We start from the raw sequence: 24,948 nt of genomic DNA on the forward strand, positions 1-24,948 counted from the left end.
AAACAAAAATAATGTTAAAAAAAAACAACGAGAAAAGTGCAAATTTTTAACCCCTCCGTATGAAAAAATAGAGTTGCATATACAATTATTTTTTTTTTTAGAATATCATTCAATGTCATTCGATGTCCATATCAAAATTTTTCACCAAAATCATTTTGAAAATTCACTTTTTTTTAAATCGAAAAAAAAAAAATTCGTGTGTACCCAACAAATAGCCATTTATTTATTTTTGAGGTGGAGCTTTTCATGGGAAAGGGATGCAACAAACAATAAAATTCGCATTTTCAGCCAGAAATAGACAAGAGTTTCACTCAAGTTATTTCTGTTACTATTCATATATTTTAAAAACTCTTAAAGTTTGATTTCCTTTAAGTATGAACTTTAAGTTCTGGGGGGGGCACGTGCCCCCGTGCCCCCCCCCTGGATCCGCCTATGACCCTCTCTGTCTGACAAGGAAGTTGAACAAGAATCAGAAGAAAATAATAAAATACATAGACACCATACCATACACGTATAGCGAATTATCTATGTGTGGGGTGTAATAATTTTTCGCTACGAAATTTATTGGTTAGCTCCCCATGCCAGGCTATGCAATAGCTTAAAAAAAAAAAAATGTCAGATGCTAGCTCCTTCCGTCCTGTTAATTTTAGTTTTTGTTTTGACCACCGGTAGCGCATTTCAACGTTATCAATCGCCAATTGATTTTATTGGACTTATAGCGGATTTTCCCTATTTCCCAAAAATCACTCTTTCATCTAAAACATTTGTATAGACTGTTTGGGTTCTTGGTTTCTGTAATAAATGAAATATTTTTACAAATTTTCATTGCTGTAACAATTTTTTCCCAGTTTTTGTGGTACTAATTCCGAATTTCATCATTTCTTAAAAAAAAACACCCTTTCAGTAAAATAATTTTGTACACTTTAAAGCTTAGTACGCTGCTGAAGCGAAAAGAAATTTTCCATACAAAATATCGCTAACGAAATCCTGAACGGAAAATTTCGTTTTGCTTTTCGTTTTTCAGCATGCAGTACTGAGTGTAACAATTTTTTTTTTGTTATTTATTGATTTTATTTACTATTTTACCTGTAGGTACTATCATTAAAAAGATAGTAAATAATTTTTGATTTTATTTATTTCATATTTTTTTTTTTTTTTGATAAATTTATTTACTAAAAGTTTGAACTCAGTAACATTTTATTTTCCAACTTAACCTAATAAATTTTCATAAGAACAACAAATATTTACAACAAACATTACAAATGTCATGCATTAATTAATACAGAATCACATAGATTTATTGCACTTTAAAATATTTTCTACACCCTCAGACCAGACATCTTCTGTACTTTTAATGTCATTAAGATTGCCTGCTGGCTGGTCCATTAGAAAACATTTCACGTACAGAATGCAGCTCATTCCTTAAGGCAGCTATTTGTGCTCGTAGAATTGAATTTTCCTGTTCCAATAGTGCGGCCCGAAAAGCTATTCTGTCTTCACGTATTTTTCGAGCGTCACGTGATTTCTTTGCTGCTTCATTATTGCGTTTTCGACGCTCATAGTATTTTTCATCTTTTTGTTCGTCTGGTATTGGTCTTTTTTCACCTCGTGGTCTCCGTTGTAAGAATGAAGAAAATACACCTGAACGATTCAATTCAGTCAGAGGATAGTCTGTTGTTGGTCCATAATCATATTCTTGAGAGGAGCAGCTCCCTGTGCTAGAGACAATGTTCAAAACGGGCTGTAATGCAATCGGCAATTTGTCATTTTCTGTCAATTTCTGCGGAAACATTGAACCTATATTTTGATTGAATATATCAGGTGGTTGAGGTTGCAATTCCTTGTCAATTGATATCGAAGGTGACTTCAAGGGACTGTTGTGTGAGAAATTGTTTGTGTCTTTCATTATGCTGTAGTAGTTTTGAACATCTGAAACGAAAGCAATAGATTTGGGTTGATCAATGTATATATTTTTTTAGTTTTAGATTATGTTTGTTTAATAAATAAGCTTATTTTTTTAATAGATATAGCCCTAAAATTGGGGAAGTAGGGGCAGGGACGCACGGGAAATTTTGTGGGGAAGAAATCTGTTCCATTGGAGTGGTAGTTTACTAATAGTAGATATTTTAGTTTATCTAGTACTATCATCTACTCATGCTCTTATTCCCGAGTAGATACGATTTGTATTGAATTCGATGAAAGTGCGTTCCATTGAAAATTGCTAGTAATCTACTAGTATTACTTTGCCACGTCCCAAAAGAACAGGGCTAATATAAACAAAATAACAAAGCAAACAGCTCGAGTATTCCCTCAGGTGCACAAATGGCGTTTTATTTATCCATAAATACAAACGTTTGCAAGAGCAATACAAAATTTGCACAATTATTAGAATTCCTCTACAAAAAGTGCATATGCAAACTGAGTACTGAGCAATATTCATTTGTACTAGTTTCGCTTATCAAATACAAATAGTCTGTTTCCTCTGGTGACTGTGCAGAATATTTTATTTACTCCAACTCCATTATATAAGCCTGCGTTCCATTGGAGAAGGTAGTTTACTCATGAGTAGATCTAGTAATATAATTAAACATGATCTTCTACTCGAGGAGATAGGAATCAAGGTATATGTAAATGTTAAGCGCAAAAAGTGAAAGCCCAAAAAAACGAATTCGATTTGTAAAACATGTTGCAGATAATGAAAAAAAAAAAACATGCAAACAAAACAAATTTATTTTCATTTGATTTTATATTTATAAACTGCTAAAGCCATTTAGTAAGTTACTAAGTTAAAAATCAGTCTGACATGTCTTGAGTGGAATATTCTTCCAAGCATCTTCAATATTCTTGATTCTTCGGATATCGGATGCATTGGTGGATTTCTTCTTGTCCAAAGCTCTCTTGTCTTGACCTCCCCCCATAAATTACACAGCCACACAAAAAAATATAAAAGTTCTGACCTGGGGTTGCGACTAGGTTTTCCATATAGTTTTTGGGTCGCTGAAACCGAATCCGAAGTCCGTTTTGCCCCATCACGTCAGGTTTTCGAGATAACCTCAAAAAATGTCTCTGATCTGGATATGCGAATATGTTAATCATATAGTTTTTGGACCGCTGAACCCAGATTCGAAGTCGATTTCACCCTATCACGTCAGGTTTCTGAGGTATCTTCAAAAAAATGTCAAAACCAAAAAAACAAAATTTCTTATCTGGGGTTGCGACTAGGTTTTTTATATAGTTTTTAGGTTGCTAAAACCGAATCCGAAGTTTTTTTTTGCCGTATCACGCTTAAAGCCTGGAGGGTCATTCCGTAATTTTGAAAACGATAATCGAATCGATGATAATCGTTTTACAGTTTGAGAATCTTTAAAGCTATTTGAAGTCAATTCTGATTCAATATTTCCTAAATATGTAGTTTATATAAATAAAAGTTTTCGTATCCTTAAAAGTCGTGTTAGTCTAGGTGATTTAATAGTTGCCTGTTACTCGGGTCTTCGAGGTTCGAATCCAGAAATTGTAATTGTTTTTTTTTATTTTCTCAATAATCGTCAAAAACTAAACGATAGCTAAATAGGTCTCGTTTTTTGAAGAATTTATTCGTTTTTGGATGCAATATTTGATTTTTTTAAAGTGTTTATTAATTTATTCCAATCACCGATTAATTTGCAAACTCCACTAACATAAAAAAATATTAATGATTAATTTCTACGAATAACCATAATGTAAGAGTAAATTATTTTAATATGTGTAACAAAACATATACAGGTACGATACGATTAAGAAGGCAACTAAGAGACAAATTAAATCCTTTGTCTCTTCCAACGCATATATATGTAAGTGTACATGACCATTTTGATAATAATTCTCACAGATTTTTTCAAAACTTTCGCCTATCCAAAGAAGCGTTCGTTTTATTATTAGAAACTATTAATTTAAACAACGGTTCAACATACATTCCGCCTATATCTTGTATTAAAAAACGAATAGTTTTTCGATACACATATTAAAATAATTTACTCTAACATTATGGTTATTTGTAGAAATTAATCATTAATACTTTTTTTGTTTGAGGAGTTTGCAAATTAATCGGTGATTGGAATAAATTAATAAACACATTAAAAAAATCAAATTATTTATAATCCCGTTTTTTATTATCCCGATTTTGCAATCAAAACTAGTTGTTTTATTTTAAAAAATCGCGTGGTTTTTGATTGCAAAATCGGGAAAGTGAAAAATTCAAACAAATTAAAAATGAGAGGTTTTTCAAAACGCATTTAGCTAATTATAACCTTTAACAAAAGAATATAACATATAAAAAAAATATGAAAAAGTAAATAATAGGTGTGTTTTTTATTACCACCGGTCTTAACTGGACAAAAAAAAACGCCTCGGGGCTTAACCTGAAATCTTGGCAGCACTGTATATTGAATGTTCCGAAAACAGCAGACACAACAAAAATTTAGAGTTGTTCAATTTTCGCTTTCGTCTTTTTCTTGTATTTTTCATGTATGTTTTACAAAGAGATACAAAAATGTATGCTAGCAAAACTATTTTAATACATTTGTCCTTCCAAACGTCAATTTTCACGTTTTTAAACAAATTCTAAACAATTTATGAAAAAAATAGTTTGGTAGCACAGATTTAAAACTCTTCGAAAAGTTAAGCCCAGAGAAATCTCCGGGCTAAACAACTAAGCCCAAGGGGCTAAGGTGTTGTTGTATTTAACATGTAAATTGCTTAGCCCAGACTGCGTTTTTTTTGTCTAGTTAAGACCGGTTGTAATAAAAAACACACCTAATGTAATATTAAAAAGAAATCAATTAACAAACTAATATTTACTTTAAAGTTTCAGAAGAACAATCAAATCGTGATAGATAGATAGATTTATAATAATTTAAAATGATTACACCTTAAATTAAGTACACACTACACAATCAAGTGTAGTTTTGATATTTTGTTAAAAAAAAATTCTTTTTTACCCTTGAACTCAATTTAAGGTTTTAATTTTTTTATGTTTTTTAATAAAAGAAATACCGTTTTCATAATGTGTTGTAGGTACTTACATATTCTGTGTGCTGAGAACGATTAAATTTTATTAGTTTTAATCAAAAGAAGCTCAAATCTGAGGAGTAGCCCACATTTTAATTTGGCTGGTGAGTAAAATTGCATGAGATAATATCTATGATATTATATCAGCGGAGCGATTGTTGTAAAAAATATGATTCATGGACCATGTGGAGCAATAAATATAGTATTGCCACATGTATGGTTGATGGAAAATGTTCGAAACGTTATTCAAGAGCTTTGATATCAGAAACTAAAGTCTGAAGACAATGGAAAATCAAAGATAGTGAAAGTGAAAAATGTGAACTTTGAAGTTCACAATGGGTGGATTGTGCCATATTCATCGCTATAAAAAAGTTGTAAGCGAGTGGAAGCGAGTAATAAAGTAAAAGTAATAAAGTGATAAATCAAAGGAATTTGTATATAAAAAATTAAAAAATTATCATTCTCATCTATAAAAAAAAGTATTGTAAGTATATTTTTATTTGTTTTCTAATTTTATTTATTTCTATTTTATTTTATTCTAATGCATGAGAATGCAATTAATTTTAATCGTGCCGTTTTATTAAAACGGTTTCAATAGACAATCTTCTTGTCCATTACCGACGATAGTCATGATCTCGGATGAGATCACAACTCCCCCACTCTATGTTAGACATTATGGCTTTTCCGCATTTGGGGTTCGCCGACGCCTCCGGGTCGACCTCAGGAAATGTCGTCAGGCTGTCTAAAAACATGTTGTACAAACACTTGCCAGTAGTATAAGCAGGAAGAGCTTTACAAAATAAAATGTCTTCTTCAATGCTTTCATCTGCTTCAAAACATACAAATACCACAAACAAAAATTCTGAAACATCTGTAGACTCATCTAGTGCAGAGATACCCAAAGGAGATGGGAAACTTTCGTACGTTTTACGCATACTTAGCCAAAAATGTCCGACGGAGCTTGTAGGCAAACCTGTATGACGTCAGAAGTTTCCCATCTCCTTTGGGTATCTCTGATATAGTAGCAATACGAAATTTGGATTTTCTTTACTTCTTCCACGAATGCCAACGGCCATGTCACTTATTCTTTCCTCGATTGTGTTGTCAGAAAGTATAATACTTCTTAACTTATCTGCCTCGTGTTTTCCGAGAATGGTTTTAACTATATCAATTAATTTATTTTCGTTTCTTCTTCCGAAGCACCATCCTACGCTTTTTGGTATGAAGAAATGAAACCCTTTTTTTATTGTGCCTTTAAAGGAAATGGGGTTCTTAGCTTGTAGTTTTGTTTTATAATTCAACATTCTTAGATATTGTGCTAGAAGGTTAGCATCTTTCGAGATACGAGAAACAATTCTGGAACTGACTTCTGCCCTTCATTAAGCCCAAAGATCGTATGGGTTTCTTTCTAGCTCTAGTTTTTTTTTTCACATTTTGGGGATGTACTAGTTTTTATTAGTTTTTTGTTTATTTGTATTCTTTTTAATAGAATGAACATGGCGACCCACTGCACCCCCTAAAAAAGAAGAAACTGGCTACAAATTATAATTTGTTACCCTCGCAAAATGATATTGGGTAATAACATAATTTATTATTGTATTTTGATTATATGATTTTTATTTTATCATTCCCCACACTAGGAATGAATGGAGAAATAAACCACGTGAGATGACAGAAAAAGGTAAGTACCCTTCAAGCAAGAAAACTGAGTTCAACAAAGAAACTCCGACCTCAGACCGCGAAAATCGGGCTTGCACTCACACACTTGCAACTTTTTGTGTATGAACACAAAGTTGAACGAGAATCGTGGTGAAAAATGAGAAAAGGAAAAGAAAGACAAGGCCAACAAGAGCCAAGCGTCATTTTGTTATTTTTGTTGAAGTGTTTGGTCGCGTCGTGTCTCGTGTCGTTGTTTGTATAATGTTAGTTTATTAATTATAAACAATTTTATTAAATTATAAACAATATGGAAAACAAAAAAGGTATGTTTTATATATCGCTCAAAGTGTTTGGGTTAAAATGTTGTTTCTTCTTGTGTTGTAGATGTAATCTCTAATGATGAAGAAAAATCTAGAAGGTGAAACATGCGATTGGGTATCTAAAAAAACACCAACAACAGCAGCAGCATCAAATGAAATAAAATGAAAAAAAATGTATTGTATTTTATATTGTATTTATTGTGAAAATTTCGTTTGCCAAAATAAAATAAAAAATAAAACAGTTTCAGTGAAAAAAAAAATAAATCTTGTTTTTTTTTGGTCGCAAATGCGAAATGTCATCCCTTTCTTATTCCTCTTTCTGGTAGGTTTTCGCTGCTCCGGCTCAGGTCCGCCTTCGGCTCCGTTTTCTCGGAATGGAGATTTTCACCACACCAATACATATGCAATCGACTTCGCCGTGATTATAATTTCCATACTAATTTGAGCCGCCTTCGGACCAGTTTCTGATCCGAAGTCGGACTCATTCGGACCGAGGTCGGACCTGTTTGCTTGAAGGGTAAGAGCTTATTACTGTCAAAAACTAATTAATAGACAGTGATGGTTTTAAAAGATGGATCTATATCAAATTTTATGGATTTGGGTTCATTAAGCCCAAAGATCTTTTATGGGTTTCTTTGCAGCTCTATTTTTTTTTTTACATTTTCGGGGGGTACTAGTTTATATTAGTTTTTCTTATCATATGCGTTCATAAAGTTGAAAGAAAAATTAATATTTAATGTAATATATTTCGGTTCAGGAGGTAAATAATATAAACAAAATTTGAATAAATTAGAAAAAAGAAAATAAGTTTGAATTTACCTATGTATGCATTTTTATCCATAAACAATTTTAAAACTAGAGCTGCCAGAAAAAAATTAATGTTGCTCTGAACCTAATCGAAAAAATAAACTATCAACTTAAAACCCAAGTACAATCAATTTGAAATTGTAATAAAATTTCTAACGAAGAGTTGCTATGAATAGGGTCTAGAACACAGCACCTACTTTATTGTAAATAGTAAGTTCCTTAAGTAATATTAAATAACCCACTTATGTTTCAAATTTTTTCAGAAGGATGAAAAAGCATTAGGATTATATGCAAGAAAAAGATACCAATAGGAGCAATCTTATTAAATTGTTCAACCAAAGCCGTCACTACAACAACAATCTTCGTGCCGCTGCCCGATTTGTTTACCTGTGGTTCAAAATCCAGAGGGATCGTCAGAAATCACTTTTGAAAGCAATGAAGGAAAGCACTCACCGGAAAGGTATGCGGTAGCGGCACAGGTACGGTATATATACTTGTATGAAAAAAATTCCAAACTGACACGTCAAATTTATCAGTGCGATGATTTTTAATGGCGCAGGTTACATGGATGACATGACACATCAAAATTCAGATGTGGAAATTTTTTAATACAAGTACAGTTACCGTTACCGCTACCCGTACCACTACCGCATACCTTCCGGTGTGGTCAAGCGTTGAAAGCCCAAAAAGTACACCCAGAGAAAAAACGCATAGTAATTTTTAATCCGTTCTACATTGAATCAATGGTGAAAAATATATTCATTAATTTTCTAAAAAGTCGTCCTATGCTTAACTTACAGTTTGTCACATCAATTTTTATAAGTGAGATGGCACTGTGGTAAAGCACAAGCTTGTCAACCCAGGTATAGCAGGTTCGATCCCCAGCGGATGCCAGTTTTACTTTTTTTATTTTTTTAATGTGTGAACAACTTTGATTTAATGTGTGAACAACTTTGATTTAATGTGTGAACAACTTTGATTTAAAGTGTGCTACATTGATTCAATCATTTTCCACTTTAGGCTAAAAATGTAGTGATTTTCCATTGATTCAAAGTGGTTTAGATTGATTTTACGTTGTTTTTTGGCTCAGTGTACCCCCGACCTCAAGTTTTCCTCTCACAAAGACCCCAACGACAGCACCACCAGAGTTTTCAGAAAGTTGTAAGTTAGATCATAGTCCGCAGCCAAGTGGGCCTACCTCAAAGGATCTAATCAAACTATGCTTTCTCTTTCAACTATTTGTTTCTAGAGCACGATTATAGATGTCGTGGGCCAGATATCATGGAACAGTAGCTTTTATTATTACAACTTCAAAGCATAATTTCAAAACGTTTCCTTTTGTTTTTCTTTTTTAGAACCACCATCTCAGTACACAAGTCCACCTAGCACATCGTTCTAGCAAACAACAAGGAATACACAAAGCGATGATCGGCATAACAATCGAGGACCTGCAATTATATTAGATACTATCCTACAATGACAACCTAAATATCGTGGGCACAAAGCCAAAACCGCGAATCTGCAAAATTGTAGTTTTGAAAAAAACGGCTTCAAAGTTTTGGAAACACATGCAATCTTATGGAAACTCGTGCAACAAAAAATGATATTTTAGGCTTCTAGGCAACAGATGGAGGATTGGGATTGACGCAGTGAATAGAGGGACCGATAACAAGTAAAATGACACATTAAAGTCAAAATGTCCAAAAATGCAGATTCGCGGTTTTGGCGTTGTGCCGACGATATAAGCAAATTAAGCCTGTTTTATCAATATTTTACTTAGGTAGGAAAAAAACTAATCTTTTGATAAAAGCCAATGAATTCAATTGAAAATAATATATTTGGATAACTTACCCCCACTGATAATTATATATGAAAATATAACATTTTCGACTTTTTTTACCTTTATGTATAATAATAAATAACTTTGGGATTCAGGGACTTTTGAGATTTTTCTTTTAACGATGTTTCAATGCTCTGTACCAATGTTCAGCGAATTTTGTACAGGTTTTACGATAGCTTTAACCATTTAAGCCTGGTACGCAGATCGAGCTAAATTTTAGACGAGCTAAAACTCCCAAAATAGTTACCGATAATTTGTACATATGGGATGAATTTTAGCTCGGCTGAATTTTTCCCATATTTGTCCTAGGCTATACGAATAAAAGACAAAATACGCGATTCTGTCGAATAGTGCTCTCTCTCTGAAACTTTATTAATTAAAGAAATAAAAACAAAATAATTACTCAAGCAACAAAAAAGACATACAAATAAACACAAACATTTATGAGCGTGGTACACTGGTTTTTAAGACTGTTTTTAATCTATTTTTATTAAAGTTTAAATCAAAAAGGTTTGAATTTAAATTTAAAAGTTTGCAACATGCGTGTTAAAGGTTCATGCAAGCCATAATTTGTTCGGTGTGGTGGAATAGTCATTAAATCTAAGCATCGGAGGCTATAAGCACCCCCTCGATAGTTAAAACCAACAGAATTAAATTTGGTGCATCAATTACGCCTGTGATTAACTGGTGAATGAAGATTATGTCATTGTTAACCCTCCTTTGAGCCAAAGTTTGAATCTGAAGGAGATTAATCCGATGTTCATAAGGCGGAAGATTATAAGGATCAGACCATGGCAGTCCTTTTAAGGCGAAACGAATGAAACTACGTTGTACTGATTCCAGTCTTACATTATGGGTATCTTTATCTTTTAAACGATCGAGCACACCTTAAGCTTTTTTTGTAAATCATCATGGTCTATTTTTCAAAAACCGTGGTTTTACGAAAAACCGTATTTTTTTTATTTTTGTCCAAAATGAAATAAATATTTTTTTTATTTTTATTATGAGATATGAAATTTGAATTATTTTATGTAGAGTAGCTCACATAAACTATACATAGTTTCAAAACTTTATTTAAATAACATCGACCATTTGATAAAAATAAACAAAAAAAATTGCGACAATGTATAGTATAGTTTTTGGGTCGCTGAAACCGAATCCGAAGTCTATTTTTGAGATATCCTCAAAAAATGTGAGATAAGAACTTTTTTTTTTGGTTTTGACATTTTTTGAGAATATTTCAAAAACCTGACGTGAAACGGCAAAATAGACTTCGGATTCGGTTTAGGTGACCCAAAACACATACTCGCACCCCCAGACAAGAACTTTTGTTTTTTGGTTTTAATATTTTTTGAGGCTATTTCGGAAACCTGACTAGATAGGGAAAAAATTCACTTTGAATCTGGACTCAGCGACCCAAAATCTATATGAAAATCATAGTCGCAACCCCAGATCAGAACTTTTTTTTTGTGTGACTGTGTAATCCAAAAGTTTTTCATATTATTATAACTTTGACACATTCTAAAATCGCGATATCTTCCTAATTATTGTTGGTAGAAAAAAATCGTCGATACATTTTTTTTTATAAACCAAGTTATTTATTTATGAAAAACCAACATTTTCGACATTTGTCCACAGGTGGGATTTTGGGGGACTTTTGCCATTTTCTTTTAATCGATTGTTCAATGCTCTGTATCAATTTTCAGCTCTATGCGAATCATTTCTGGGTTGAATGTCTATTTTGACCGGACTAATTTTAGAAAACACTCGTTTTTGAATCAAAACTAAATTATAATTTTTTTTAATTTTGTAGCTTCTTTTTGTTGTCCTGAGTAAATAGGATTTTCTTCTTAAAAAGTAAAAAAATTAAAACAGATTATGATTTACCTGTTGGAAGCATTAACCGATTACAAGTCCTTAGTAAATGGAAAGTTGAAAATGAAAACGGATCCACTATTCCATCAAATGATCTATGCACTGCACTATTACACATTTTATTGAACAATTTTTTTTTTTTTTTTTGAAAAAAAATGTGAATGCTAGTCTAGAATATCCTTTTCAATGTTGTTGATGTAACGCAAGTTATTTTCCAACTAAAATTTTTCAGAAAGAAAATTTCATTATATACCATTTTACCTTCCGGAAAGTCACAAGGATATTAATAATTACGGGTCTTGCTGCGAGGTAGGTAGTTTCTTTTGTCTAGGCTCTGATTCAACCAATCACGCAATGTTGGTAGTAATTTACTCCAACGTACGACACTTTTCCATGCCGAATGACATTCATTTGCCTCACATATTACAAATTTTTGATGCATAACTGTTATTGGACGTTATTCACATTGTATTGGAATATGTTCTACCTCTAGAACAAAAATAAGGGTTAATATGTGTTTACCAACAGAACTGGATAATATTGTGGGGGTTGGGTTATACCCAGGAAAGGATAACATAAGTTTGAACAAAAGTTTTGTGCTTGGTGGTTAAAAATGAACATTTGTGTAGAGAGTTAAAGATGGTCGTTTTGACCTATTATATAGTTGATCAATAATGGGTTGAACCAATCAGAATTGCTGGTTCTAGAATAATAGTCTTACATATGCACATATTTAATTACATCGGAGCCTAAAACAAGTTCTAAGCTTGTTGGATCATAATTATTGAGCCACAATTTTAAACCTTTCCATACCATATATAAAATATTTTTAACGTTTTAAAACAATATAGCAAAATGGAAGAGTTTTCCAACTCAGGAACATGGAAAAACTGCTAACCATTCTATTTTTTTTTGTTGCATAATATGATTCTTATGAAATGCTTTTGCAAAACAAATAGAGGTAACATTTTGTTAGAGTAAACAATACCCCAACAAGTTGTACCATATTGCACATAGACAAGTCTCAATGATTACCATAGCAATTCTTCAAACTTAATATCATCTTTTTCATTTTCTTAAAAAGTTATCATCATGTGGAGTTAGCTGTTTTTCACTGTATAGCGGAGTAACTAAAGCAAATTATTAGGGAACCCGGCCAATTTTGTTGATCTTTTTTTTAAACGTCGGTAATTAAAAATGCTTTAAAGTCTATAGGTTAAAAATTACCGATGTTGTCGTATTGTTTTTTTAAATTAAAATTAATTTTTTTTTAACAAAACCATTTTTTGCTTAAAATAGCTCAATGATATCAAAAGATTCACTAGGTAATTTAAGGAAAAAATATATATAGGAGTTAGGGTGTCCAAGGTCCAAGCGATGAATGCAATTTTCTCACAACCTGACTTCAAACACAAAAAAAATATTCTGAAAACAAGGGCAACGCCTACAATATTTTAAAATACATTTTTAAAAAGCTAGAAGCTCATTCTTATCTCTTAAATTTAAATCCACTAAATTTAATTAAGAGTTTTTGAAAAAAATGGTCCTCAAACTCAGAATTTAAAAAAAAATGTTATTAAAAAAATGTAGAATGACTTTTCCAAACTTTTTCGTACTAAAAAATGAATTTATTTAAAAAAAATTGTTTGGCCATAAATATTATCAGTTCAATTCCGCAAAAGAAAAGGTAATATATATCACACTTTGAAAAAAAAAAATAAAAATTTCTTCAATTTCATTAGATTTTGTTGATAAAAACTGAATTTATGCATTGAAATAATTGATTTTCTCAAAGACTTTGGCAAATAAGAACTTTAAACTTTTGCTATTTAACTTTCAACAATAAGGGCTATTGAATGAAGAAAAAATAACTTTATATTCAATTAAATGTTGAACTTAAAAAAAAAATAAGTTAATTTTTTTTTCAAAACTTCTATTAAAAAAAGTTCTTCGAAAATTAAAAACTTTTTAATTTTTCTCATAAACTGTTATACATAGGGTTAATGTGGGTAAATGTAAATCGCGGACGCATGCATCTTTTAACTTATACGTCAAACTCAATGCTGTCAAAGGAGAATTCATTCGACGAGATTATTTTCCGTGAAAGATAATTTTTTAAAGTGCCAAACAAGTCGTTAGTCTTTCAGAAATATTATATATTCTTACAGATTCAATTAAGTCAGTATAATTTGCAAATACTTTTTAGTTTTGAATTTTCATGTAGATTCTATGTGAAACAAACAAATTTTAAAATAAAGGACATTTATGTCGATTTGCATGTGTTTACATTTACCGCAGAATATTTTTCATAATGGGTAAATGTAAACAACGTATTCTGGGGGTAAATATTAACATATGTTTTTGCTGAAATTATTTGTTTTAATAAAAATAAAGTATTTTTAGTCAATTTCTATTGCTAAAATGCCGTGGAGTCACATTTTAAAGTAGCCAAATCCATCATCTTCAGTGGATGATGATGCAAAATCGGTCTTTGACGTAAAAACAAAAAAAATATGACGTTCAGAGCTGCTCAGGATGCATATTGGGTGCCTATATAAAGAATCAAAGGAAGAATACAAAAACTTTTATTGGAATTTGAAAAAAGTTTTTGTCAAATACCTTCTTGAACGTTTTTCAAGTCGTTATCCATATGATAAATAGGAAATTCTAAATTTTAAATCAGTGTTCACATTTACCCCTAATTTGTAAAAAAAAAACACAAACATGGTGTGGTATTTGTAAACATGCCATATTTGACAGTTATTTCAACAATTTGGGAAATATTTGTTTATATTTATAAAGAAGAATTGCCATCATTTCATATTTGCATTTAAAGATACCTGTGAAGTTGTTCCGTGAAAACATATTAAAATCTAAAGTCAATAGAAAAAAAAGACATAAAATTGTTTACATTTACCCACAATTTTCTTTTATAATTTCAAATCAAAATAAATGTGGCCTAACAAATTTGAAAAATAAATGCATTTTATATCACGAAAAAGTTTTTAAAACGACATGTTAATTTTGTCATTAATTTTGTTTTAATTTAATTTAATAACCATTTTTTCAAAAACCCTTCATTCAATTTACTTAACTTTAAGGCTCATTTTATAGATGATTAAAAGTACTTTAATTCATTCTTGAAGAATTACCCAAACAAATCAAACGTTCGTCAGATATTTGAAAACATGTTGTTTTACCCCAACTTTGCAAGACAAACCTGGGGTGGAATCGGCTAGTGTGATTTGTGATCGGTGACAGTCACAAAAGACAAATTTGATCTGCGTAAGGTGATAGTCATAGTAATAATCACATTTTTGTCATTTTTTCTTGCGACAACTATTTTGCTATCACTTCAATACAAAAATATATTTCTTATTCCGAGGCAAAACACAAATAAATAAACAAATTTGAATTTATTTGAATTATTTTATTGTTGCATAATGTTATAGTTCATCAATACACAAAATATTTATAATTTATATCATAAATCTGTTTGAAAAAAAGATTAAGGACGGAATTCATAGTCGTCCGTCACTCAAGTTGAGAAAAATCTTAACCTTAACCATTCGCTCAAGCGAATCCTCATTCATAGTCATCACTGGAGTCGAAATTTTTCTCAAGTGAAAGTCTGAGGAGGATTTTTTACTTGAGGAAACGCTTAAGTTTTTTTCAATCAGTGTCTTTGTGAGCGTTTGTTTTTTGTACTTAATAATTAAAATTTCTACTAATTTTATAATAAAATAAATGAATAGCGAATATTTGTTTGAGTCTATTTGTTAATATACATATATGCATAAAAAAATTTTTTAATCGCGACAAATCAAACCGATATGGCGAATTATATTACTCTGAACTAATAAAAAATAGTAGCTGATATTTAAACTGTTTTAAAAAAATCAAAAATCAATAATTATTATAAATAGGAGAAGATCAATTTGGAGTTTTTTAAATTAAGAAACAATAAATTATGAATACTTTTAAATATCAATACAGGTACGTATTCACAGTTTCTAACAGTGCTTTGTCAAAAACTATCCGCAGATGGATTTAGCTCCAAATTCTGATACGGATGTATCACTTAAAAATGTTTGTAGATTCATCAGACGCAACAGAGACATCATTTTGACTAGTCTTCAATGTATAAAAACAAACAAATAAAAATTATTTAAACTTGTTTTATGTTTTCTTTTTATTTTGCAGAGAATGGCCTAACTAAAATTGAAAATGGATTTTAAATCTTGCAAATACATTTAATAAAAAAAAATTGATTTACATTATTCAACAGCAACCGTTGTAGTCGTAAATCCAAACATTGTTTCTCAAACTGCTGTTCAAGTGCAAATAATATCATCAACCGTTAGAGATGTAAGTCAGACAACTATGGTTACCATATTTCTAGAAGCGAAACCCGGGACAGATTAAAAATTCGTTGGATCATTTTGAAAATATTGGTTTTTCAAAAAAAAATATATAAAATTTTAAATTTTTTAAAGACTTTTCATAATTTTTCTTTATTTTTATATCAAGATTTAAACGATTTTATGGGAGCATTTTTGTTGAAATTATTTCAGTCGTTTACGAAATCAAGAAAGCGGTTTTATAATGTAGGTAACTTACTTTAAAAAAAAATATTTTTTCAATCAAAGTCGTGAGTGCTGTTTTTTATCATTATAATTTTATTTTAAATGATTTTGAAACTGTACATTCTTTAATTAAACTTTCAAAATGTCCTTAAAAATTTTGAGATTTACCTGGGTTATATATACTCTTCCATTTTAAAAACCAAAGCCTAGTCCTCTAGACCGAACCGAAAATTTTCGTATAAAACCAGCACAACAAAGTCGTAAACGAAAATATTGCTTTTCGTTGCACATAACGCAGATTAACCAACGAAATGCTTACCTGTTCTAGAATATTTGAAGAGTTTTCAATCATTTGTCACTCACATTTAACTGTCCAAGTAATTTTTCTTGCTCCAAAAGAGTTTTTAGACTTTGGAGACTTAGGAAAATTTTCGTTTTGGTTTAGCAGCGTCGTACTAGACTTAATGCTTTTATCCGAAAAATTAGAAAAAACTTTTAATTTCCAACCACTGTTTTTCTTGTTTGTCGTACAAAGTTTTTAAAATTTTGAATACAAAAAATCAGAGAATGTCCGGGGAAACCGGGACGGATGGTCATCGTAGCTATGGTGCAAAGTGCTCCCCAACCACAAACTACAGTTACTGCAGTGCAGGCGGCTGCTCCTCAACAGCAAAGTGCTACAAAACCCAAAAGTCATTTTTGCAAGAGTTGCGGAAAAGGATTTACTGCTAAACAGGGTTTATCAGAGCACAATAGAAGGCGTCCTAATGGGGGTTGTACTGTTCGATTCGAACACATGTGATTGCGGCAAGGCTTTCTTTCAAAAGAACCACCTTATGCTTCATCAGCGTATGCATTTAACCACAAGACTCAGCGCCATTTCCCAGCAACAGGTATGTTTCAAAGATGCTATACTATATCTTATTAATTTGCAAAGTTAAAACAAATAACCAAACGCTAAGAAATAACCTCAAAAACTGGTAAGAAGCAGCATTTTTGATTTTCTAACGACAATATCTCAATGTGATGTGATAGAGCTTTTCTGACTCGGATTCGAGCTCAGCACAACAAAAACCTATAGAACAGAATATCCTGGCATACATTCGTTAACGTTTTGACTATTGCTCTCTCTTTTTAATCAGAAGAAAATGATAGAGACATAAAGCGACAATACGTTAACGTACGTATGCTGTAGTTCGACCCCTGGTTTCTGTAACAAAAACTTTGTTGACCAGTGTTATTAAAAAAATGTTTTTTTGATCACAGTTAATTCAAATCAGTCCAATTTTCGAGTTTGAGAAAAAATTTTCCTCAAAACAAGATTTTTCTTTACTCAAGTGACAGCCCTCAACTTACTGAATTTGAGAAAAATCTTAACTCGAGTAACGACTGTGAATTCCGCTGTTTTATTTAGAAAAAGTAATTAATGTGGTCGGAATGAAAGAATTCTTTCATTCATGAATAATACAGTAAAATAAGGAGAAAAAAGGGGTAAATCTCGGAATGAATGTTAGTAGAAATTTTTTTTGCTCAATATCTTCCTTTTGCCATTCTATAACATATCTCAAAAGTCTAGAAAAATCTCATGTCCGCTTGTCGCGATTTCAAGGTCAAATCGCCAAATGGAGATTTTCAAAATTAGCAAAAATAGGCTATGGTATTATATACACATATGATACATGATTTAAAGGTATTTTTTAATGCTGATTCCAAAAAATCTAAAATTAAGACAATCTGACGTCTCTGGAAAAAGTTATACCTGTTTTTCATCTGTCAACTCATATTATTATAACTGTTGCAAACTTACTGCCGAAAAACCCTTAAAAGTTATGGTAGATGAACCAAATTTTGCATGAAGTTTTTAGAATCCATCATTATTAAAAATCAAAACAATCCCTTACAAAAAATATATATACCTACGAAATAATGGTATTTTTTGATGGAGGGGCAGATTTTAGGATATGCACTAAAGAAGATTCTTGTTCATCTTAGGAATAAGTGCAAATAGGCTAATTTTTACATTTTAATCTTTGTTTGGATATTTTTTAACTACCCTCAAAAATCAAAAAAAATCTCATGTCCGCAAGTCCTAATTTTCTTGGTTTGAAAATAAGGTGCAGATTTTAAAAAATTGGAAAACTACACTTCATATATTTGTGTCAGATCAACATGAATAAGGTGCTTTACTTTTCAGGGATGGTCAGGTTGACTTGTTTGTGAGTTTTGTTGGAATTAGTGTTAAAAAATACCTTTAAATCATGTCGCTTATGTTGGTATACATATAAAAATTTAAACTTTTCTTATTAATTTTTTAAAATCTGCACCTTATTTTCAAACCAAGAAAATTAGGACTTGCGGACATGAGATTTTTTTAGATTTTTGAGGGTAGTTAGAGAATATCCAAACAAAGATTAAAATGAAAAAAATTAGCCTATTTGCACTTATTCCTAAGATGAACAAGAATCTTCTTTAGTGCATATCCTAAAATTTGCCCCTCCATCGAAAAATACCATTATTTCGTAGGTATATATATTTTTTGTAAGGGATTGTTTTGATTTTTAATAATGATGGATTCTAAAATCTTCATGCAAAATTTGGTTCATCTACCATAACTTTTAAGGGTTTTTCGGCAGTAAGTTTGCAACAGTTATAATAATATGAGTTGACAGATGAAAAACAGGTATAACTTTTTCCAGAGACGTCAGATTGTCTTAATTTTAGATTTTTTGGAATCAGCATTAAATAATACCTTGAAATCATGTATCATATGTGTATATACTACCATAGCCTATTTTTGCTAATTTTGAAAATCTCCATTTCGCGATATGACCTTGAAATCGCGACAAGCGGACATGAGATTTTTCTAGACTTTTGAGATACGTTATAGAATGGCAAAAGGAAGATATTGAGCAAAAAAAATTTCTACTAACATTCATTCCGAGGTTAAACCCTTATTTAACTGGATTAGAAGTATTTTGTCAATAGGTTTCGCGAGAGCTCGCGAGAATCTTGTATAAAATACATCTTCCGACAAGTTCAACACAGTACATGTCAGGGCAAGGTCGCTTCGGATTTTCTTTCATAAACTGGAAAGTTGTTTCAAAAAACCAAACTTTTTACGTTCCTGGTACAACGGACTGGCGGGCGTCCCACCGTCTTTGTTTTCTCTTCTTGTTATAAGTTTTAAAACACAAATCCAATGTTCCGGTTATATTGTGTTTATCCGGATCCGCGGGAATGGTATAGACCGACTAAGCACAACACGACTTTGTACAGCCCGACTCAATTCATAGCACGACTCAAGATAGCCCGAATCATCGCAACTCGACTCGAGCAAAGAGAACTGGCCATATTCATAGTTCTTTCATATGCTTTAACTTTCTTGTTTCTAAGATAGACTGAGGTTTATCTTATTCAAAGACAATTTTGACCCACTTCTAAATCATTTCTCTATGGAAAAGAGCTGCTTCTGACTTTAAACTCCAGTCTAAGTTAGAATCTCTTTTAAAATATGACTATGAATGTGGCCCAAGGAAAAATAATGTGTGAGGACAATTTGGTTAGTTTTGTTGATTGGAATTCTTTGGTGTCATGCAACTGCGAAAACGAAAGTGAAGGTGATCTTTGGTATTGTTTTGCGCGCTTAAAAATATCTAAAGCAACACAGCAGAAAATTGATCAGACGAAGAAAGGAGCAAATATTTTTGACGATTAGTCTTCAAAAGGAGAAAAATATGAAAAAAGTCTGAGAAGAACCGGCAGTCGGATTCACCTTTTTCACCAGAACGTGATGACTGATGACATTGCATCAACATCATTCGGTCTAGATGCACCGCAGATTTCTAAATCGATTTCAAAGAAAAAAGACGAAGCTGTAAAAGAACCAACTATGTATATTTGATAAGCCTTCAACAAGTGGCCTTCAAAAGAACAAGACAGTAAAAAAGTCTAAGGACAAACGGAACTCAGAATCGTCTTTTTCATTAGAACCTGATGACATTTCTTTTGAATCCGATACCACAAATGGCGAAGAAATCAATTATTGAATGAAGTGTTATATTTTGTATAAGTTTTTCTTTTGTTTTTGAAGTAGGTTTAAGTTTAAGTATTTTTATAAACCTGGTTTTAAAAGACTGAATAAAATTTGATATTTTTGTGTTTAAAAATGAGTTTATATTTTGGTATTCCATAATCGACACACTTCACTATAGTGTGAACAAACGAGGCCCGTTGCAATGTTTTGAATAAGCGTTCATAATTTCCACACACAATTTCAATCAAAGCTATGATCACAAATTTTTGTCCTTTTAACTTATATATCGACCAATAAAAACATTTGTTTAATTTGATCCATGGATCCATGCCGCACCATATACTTATTTGTAGGATTAATTGTTCTTTGTTAATAACACAAAAAGTTAAATTAAGAAGATGTTAATATAATGGTTGGGATTTTAATATGTGACAAATTATTATTTAACTCTTTTACTATACTATGTGAAAATGTCACCTGGGAAATTGAATCGCATGCAAAAGGGGTGAATCTTTTTCATTATGGTATATACTCTTACATTCTGTAAGGTGTAATTTAAGCCCCTTTGAATTATTTCTAACACAGTTAAAGTGACATCTGCCAAGTAAGATGTTCATGTTTGTCGTTATTGATTTTAAATTATTACTACTTTTTACTATGGTTTATGGCATGGTATTTTCATGCCTTTCGTTAGGGTATAGGGAATGATAAACCACAAATTGTTGAACAAAAATATGTTTACAAAATATAAGCGATTTCCTTTAGGCTTTAAATTCATTATAAATTGTGGTGAAGATTTGCAAGCGGTGATATATTTATTTACAAAAATATATCTTCATAGCTAACACATTTCAATAAAAATAAATAAACGTTTTGACCACCGACGAGGACGAAGTGCCATTTGAACTAGTAGAGCTTGGTAAGGCTGTTAGGGCTTCCCTTTTGGCCATCCCAATATAGATTTTTGCAAACGATGGATTTCAATAGCTTAGCTTATCTTAACATATAGCTTTTGTTTACTTTACATTATAGTTGTAAGATTAAATAACTTGGAACTGTAATTAAGATATCTGAACTTCCACTTCTTTAAGGCTAATTATAAATTTTTTTCTAGATTGTTCTGTGATTTTTTTTTAATATGCCGTGGGTGCCCGGCGACCCGATGGGTATTTAAATTGCTTTATTAAAAACCAAAATAAATGAAAATGTTATTGGCTTTACAAAAATGAACAGCACGTCATTGTTGGTGTACCTATGATTTTTAATATTTTTTTTCCAAATTAAGTAATTTTTTTTAAATTTTCGCTACCGGCTAAACGGGGGAGGGGGAATAAACCCCCCATCCTATACAATTTGTTTCTTGTCTCGCCTGAACCTACGTCCTTCACCCTCTAGATTTGTTGCACATTCCCCCTGAAGTACCCTGTAGGTACATCTTTCCCCTCAATTGTTGCCAACCCAAAAACCACGTTATATAGCTTTGCTATTCATAGCTCTGGTTTTAATTACTTCGGTTTTTCATATCTGTGGTGCGCAAAACTCTAATTTTCATAACTCCATTACTATTTCACCCCGAAGAGCTGCAGACTATGGACTAGGCATAGGCATATTATTATGTTGTTGAATAGTCGCTGTTAAATATATTTCAATACTATTGAATCAATTTCAATACAATATTAATGAAGTTTCAGTACAGTTAAAAAATGTCATTTCCATCCCTATGAAAAAAGCTAAAACAATCTTAATTTTTTAATTGTACTGAAAACTATTGTATTGGATCAAATTGTATTGATAAACAAATTAATCAAAATGTTATATTTTATTTTATTTAGGGCCAATTTTTCATTCGTCAGATAAACAGTCAGTTAGTGTTTATTCTTTAGATAAAGCAAAAATCAATAGTAGTTGTAGTAGTAGGTAAATAAAATTTAGCAATTTTACACCTTTTCGTTGCACCGATTCGTGAATACCCCTAATTTTTCAATAATCAGATAGAGCTTATTCTGAAGAATAAATAGTTTATTATGACAATAAAGTTACCTGCTCAAATTAGAGAAGAATAACGATTTATTCCTATGAATTAAACATTGAAGTATCAAAAACAAAAAAAAATTTAATTTAGAGCCGATTTTTCAATCTTCTAATAAACAGTCAGTTAACTGTTCGACGAATAAAGTTATTAAGCTCATAAACAATCAGATAAAAACATTGAATTTTTCAATCAAGAATAATTTTTTTATTCTACAGAATAACAAAAAAAAATTGTAAAATTCAAAAATATTTAAAATTAAACGTCATTTTTATTCATGATTGTTTTTGTTTTCTTGTTTTCCACTGTATTTTTCTCAAAATTCTTTCAAAACAGCTTTGACAACTGACACAATATTTTTGTTGGGATTATTCCTTAGAATAATTTTTATTCGTCTCTGAAAGAAGCAGATAGTTTTATTCTTAGGAATAAGCTATATCTGCTTGTTGAAAAATTGATTTTTTCTCTATCCTTAGGAATAAGTACTAACTGACTGTTTAACTGACTATTGAAAAATTGGCCCTTAAGAAAATTAAATTTTTTGAAATTGTTGATGATACCATTATATGGGAGGGAAACGAAATTGTTTTTTTTTTCGATCAAGAAAAAAACTGGTGGTTAAAAACAGACCCAAAATTTTTTTTAGAATGAGAAGATGAAGAAGAATTTAGAGGAAAATTTAGGTTTTAGAAAAAAACTGTTGAATACCTATTAGCATTGATAGAAAACAAAATTGAACATAAAACAGAAAGGTAAACATTTAAGGTGACGTGAAATAACGCCCTACGAAATAAGACCCCATTTGAAATGCGGCTTTATTTCCATGGAAAAACCGAAATAACGCCCGACGGGCCTTATTTCAGTAGCAATATAGAAATAAGACCCCATTCGAGATAGAAATAAGGCCGCATTTCTGGAGGAAGCGAAATCTTGCTTCGTGTTCATAGTACCTATAAGTGATAAGTGAGAAGAATATGGGAGGGGGATGCGGCTTTCTTATGGGACATTACTTCACTAAGAGTAGGAAATCATTTCACTTTTTTTGGGAATTTAGTTCTCGCTGAATGTAAGAACAACAATTTTTTTTTTTTTGAACGAAATTCATTTTTGGGTGAAGTGGGAGGTGGAAAATAATTTTTCTTTTTAGTACTGTATCTTATTAGATGAGGTGTCTTTGGCACACTTTTTTTTACAAAAGTCTGCACTGAAAAATGAAAATGGGAAATCGCGGGTCTTGACAAAGTTTTTGCTTTCTTTTTTTCTAGTACAAACTTTTAAGAAATTCGCGCGAATTTTTAATTTTCACACCTCAAAATTGATCCTCACGTGGGCAAAAATTTATTTTGAATTTCCTAAATGTATTTTTGTTCTTCAAGTTGAAGGGAGAAATATTTTGACACACATTTGGATAAACTTATTTCCCACCATAAATGATGGAATATAACGGAAAAGTAGAATTATTAAGCACAACAGATAAAATTTTTAAGTTAGTTCCCTGCACCGATTCAAGGTGGGTGTTGGGTTGGGTGTGAGCATATTTTCTTCAAAATTTTAAAGTTTCTAGGAAACTAAAAGAAATATTGAATTCACTCAACCTAGCCTCCACCCAAATCCTATAATATGCCCTAGGAAGGGGGAAGGGCCTTGTAGGGGGCTGCATCCCCGCTTGTTCATCTGACGTTTATACGCTCTGAACTTCAAATAACATTTAAATTTCTTTTTAAAGAAAAGTTTGGAAGTTCAGATGTTCTTGTTTTCTACTTCCAAGTAGAAAAAACGAAATAAGGCCCGACGGGCCTAATTTCGTTGTTGAAATGGAAATAAGCCCGCAAGCATTGTCAGGGCCTTATTTCCATTACAAATGGAAATAAGGGCCGATGCGGCCTTATTTCGTAGGGCGTTATTTCACGTCACCAACATTTAATTATAATAGTCCTTCAAATTCTTACAGTACGAAATCTATATTTTACACATCTATTATTTATTTTGATACGGTATTTGAATGTACATAAATACCTGTAACCTCATCGCTGTCTTTTCGAAAGTCCAAACCCTCGATTTTCGAGGACATACACAATCATTGTCTCTTCTGTTGGTTAACAAGGATTTGATCTTCTGCTCCTCCACCTTATCATGGTTTGTTACCGCATCAGTTTTTTTTTAATTTTAAATAACTGAAATAAATTTGGCAAAAAATTTCAATCAAAAAACGCGTTTCTGCTGCAGAAAAATTAACCGATCTGTCTCTTTTTTAAACTTTCAATTCACTTTCCATTATTGTAATGCACTTTTTTTATCCGATCACCAGGAGAAAATAAATGAGTTGCAAAAAACAAACTAATAAATTACCGTAATCGAAAATAATAGAATTGTTTTTGATATTTCGAATAATTTATTGATTGAATAAGTAAACAACAAATATTTTTTTTTGAAAAATTCAAAGTATTTATCTGATTGTTTAAGAGTCAAATAACTTTATTCGTTAGACAATTAACTGGTCGTTTAACTAGAGAATGAAAAATCAGATCTTGAAACAAAATTAAATTTTCTTCCATTTTAAGACTTAACAACACATTTTTTTTGTGGTAACATCATAATAGAACACCAAAAAATAATAAAAAAAAATGTTTGTCCAACTAGCTTTGATAAATAATAAAATACACAACTATTAGATTCACTCAAAAAAATCAACTAACTTTAAATATATTTTTGCTTATTTTAAACTTATGTTCATGACACTGCAGAACGCCGCA

At 31.3% G+C, this 24,948-nt stretch overlaps 1 protein-coding gene across 3 annotated transcripts; it reads right to left on the reverse strand.

The window, feature by feature from the left end:
- Window positions 1-1,170: 1,170 nt before the first annotated feature.
- On the reverse strand, window positions 1,171-24,559 carry LOC129906983 (transcription factor ces-2). 3 transcript variants are annotated; one of them, XM_055982988.1, is made up of 4 exons: window positions 24,212-24,559; window positions 11,842-12,036; window positions 11,560-11,765; window positions 1,171-1,929 (listed from the first exon to the last, which is right to left on the reverse strand). In XM_055982988.1, the coding sequence occupies exons 3-4, from the start codon at window positions 11,663-11,665 to the stop codon at window positions 1,361-1,363; spliced, it is 675 nt and encodes a 224-aa protein (XP_055838963.1). In that variant the 5' UTR covers window positions 11,666-11,765; window positions 11,842-12,036; window positions 24,212-24,559; the 3' UTR covers window positions 1,171-1,360. The 3 variants fall into 3 exon arrangements, with proteins under 3 accessions (XP_055838963.1, XP_055838964.1, XP_055838965.1); XM_055982989.1 differs by lacking the exons at window positions 11,560-11,765; window positions 11,842-12,036 and having other exon boundaries at window positions 24,212-24,558; XM_055982990.1 differs by lacking the exons at window positions 11,560-11,765; window positions 11,842-12,036; window positions 24,212-24,559 and adding an exon at window positions 8,220-8,315.
- Window positions 24,560-24,948: the final 389 nt, after the last annotated feature.

This window comes from Episyrphus balteatus, chromosome 1, assembly GCF_945859705.1.
Source record: "Episyrphus balteatus chromosome 1, idEpiBalt1.1, whole genome shotgun sequence".
NCBI classification, from domain to species: Eukaryota; Metazoa; Arthropoda; class Insecta; order Diptera; family Syrphidae; genus Episyrphus; species Episyrphus balteatus.

Coding starts and splice junctions, on each gene's coding strand:
- LOC129906983 (XM_055982988.1), bottom strand. CDS start 11,665: ATGTGTAATAGTGCAGTGCATAGATCATTTGATGGAATAGTGGATCCG. Junction 1,930..11,559: donor TCGGTTAATGCTTCCAACAG/GTAAATCATAAT, acceptor CTTTCGTTTCAG/ATGTTCAAAACTACTACAGC.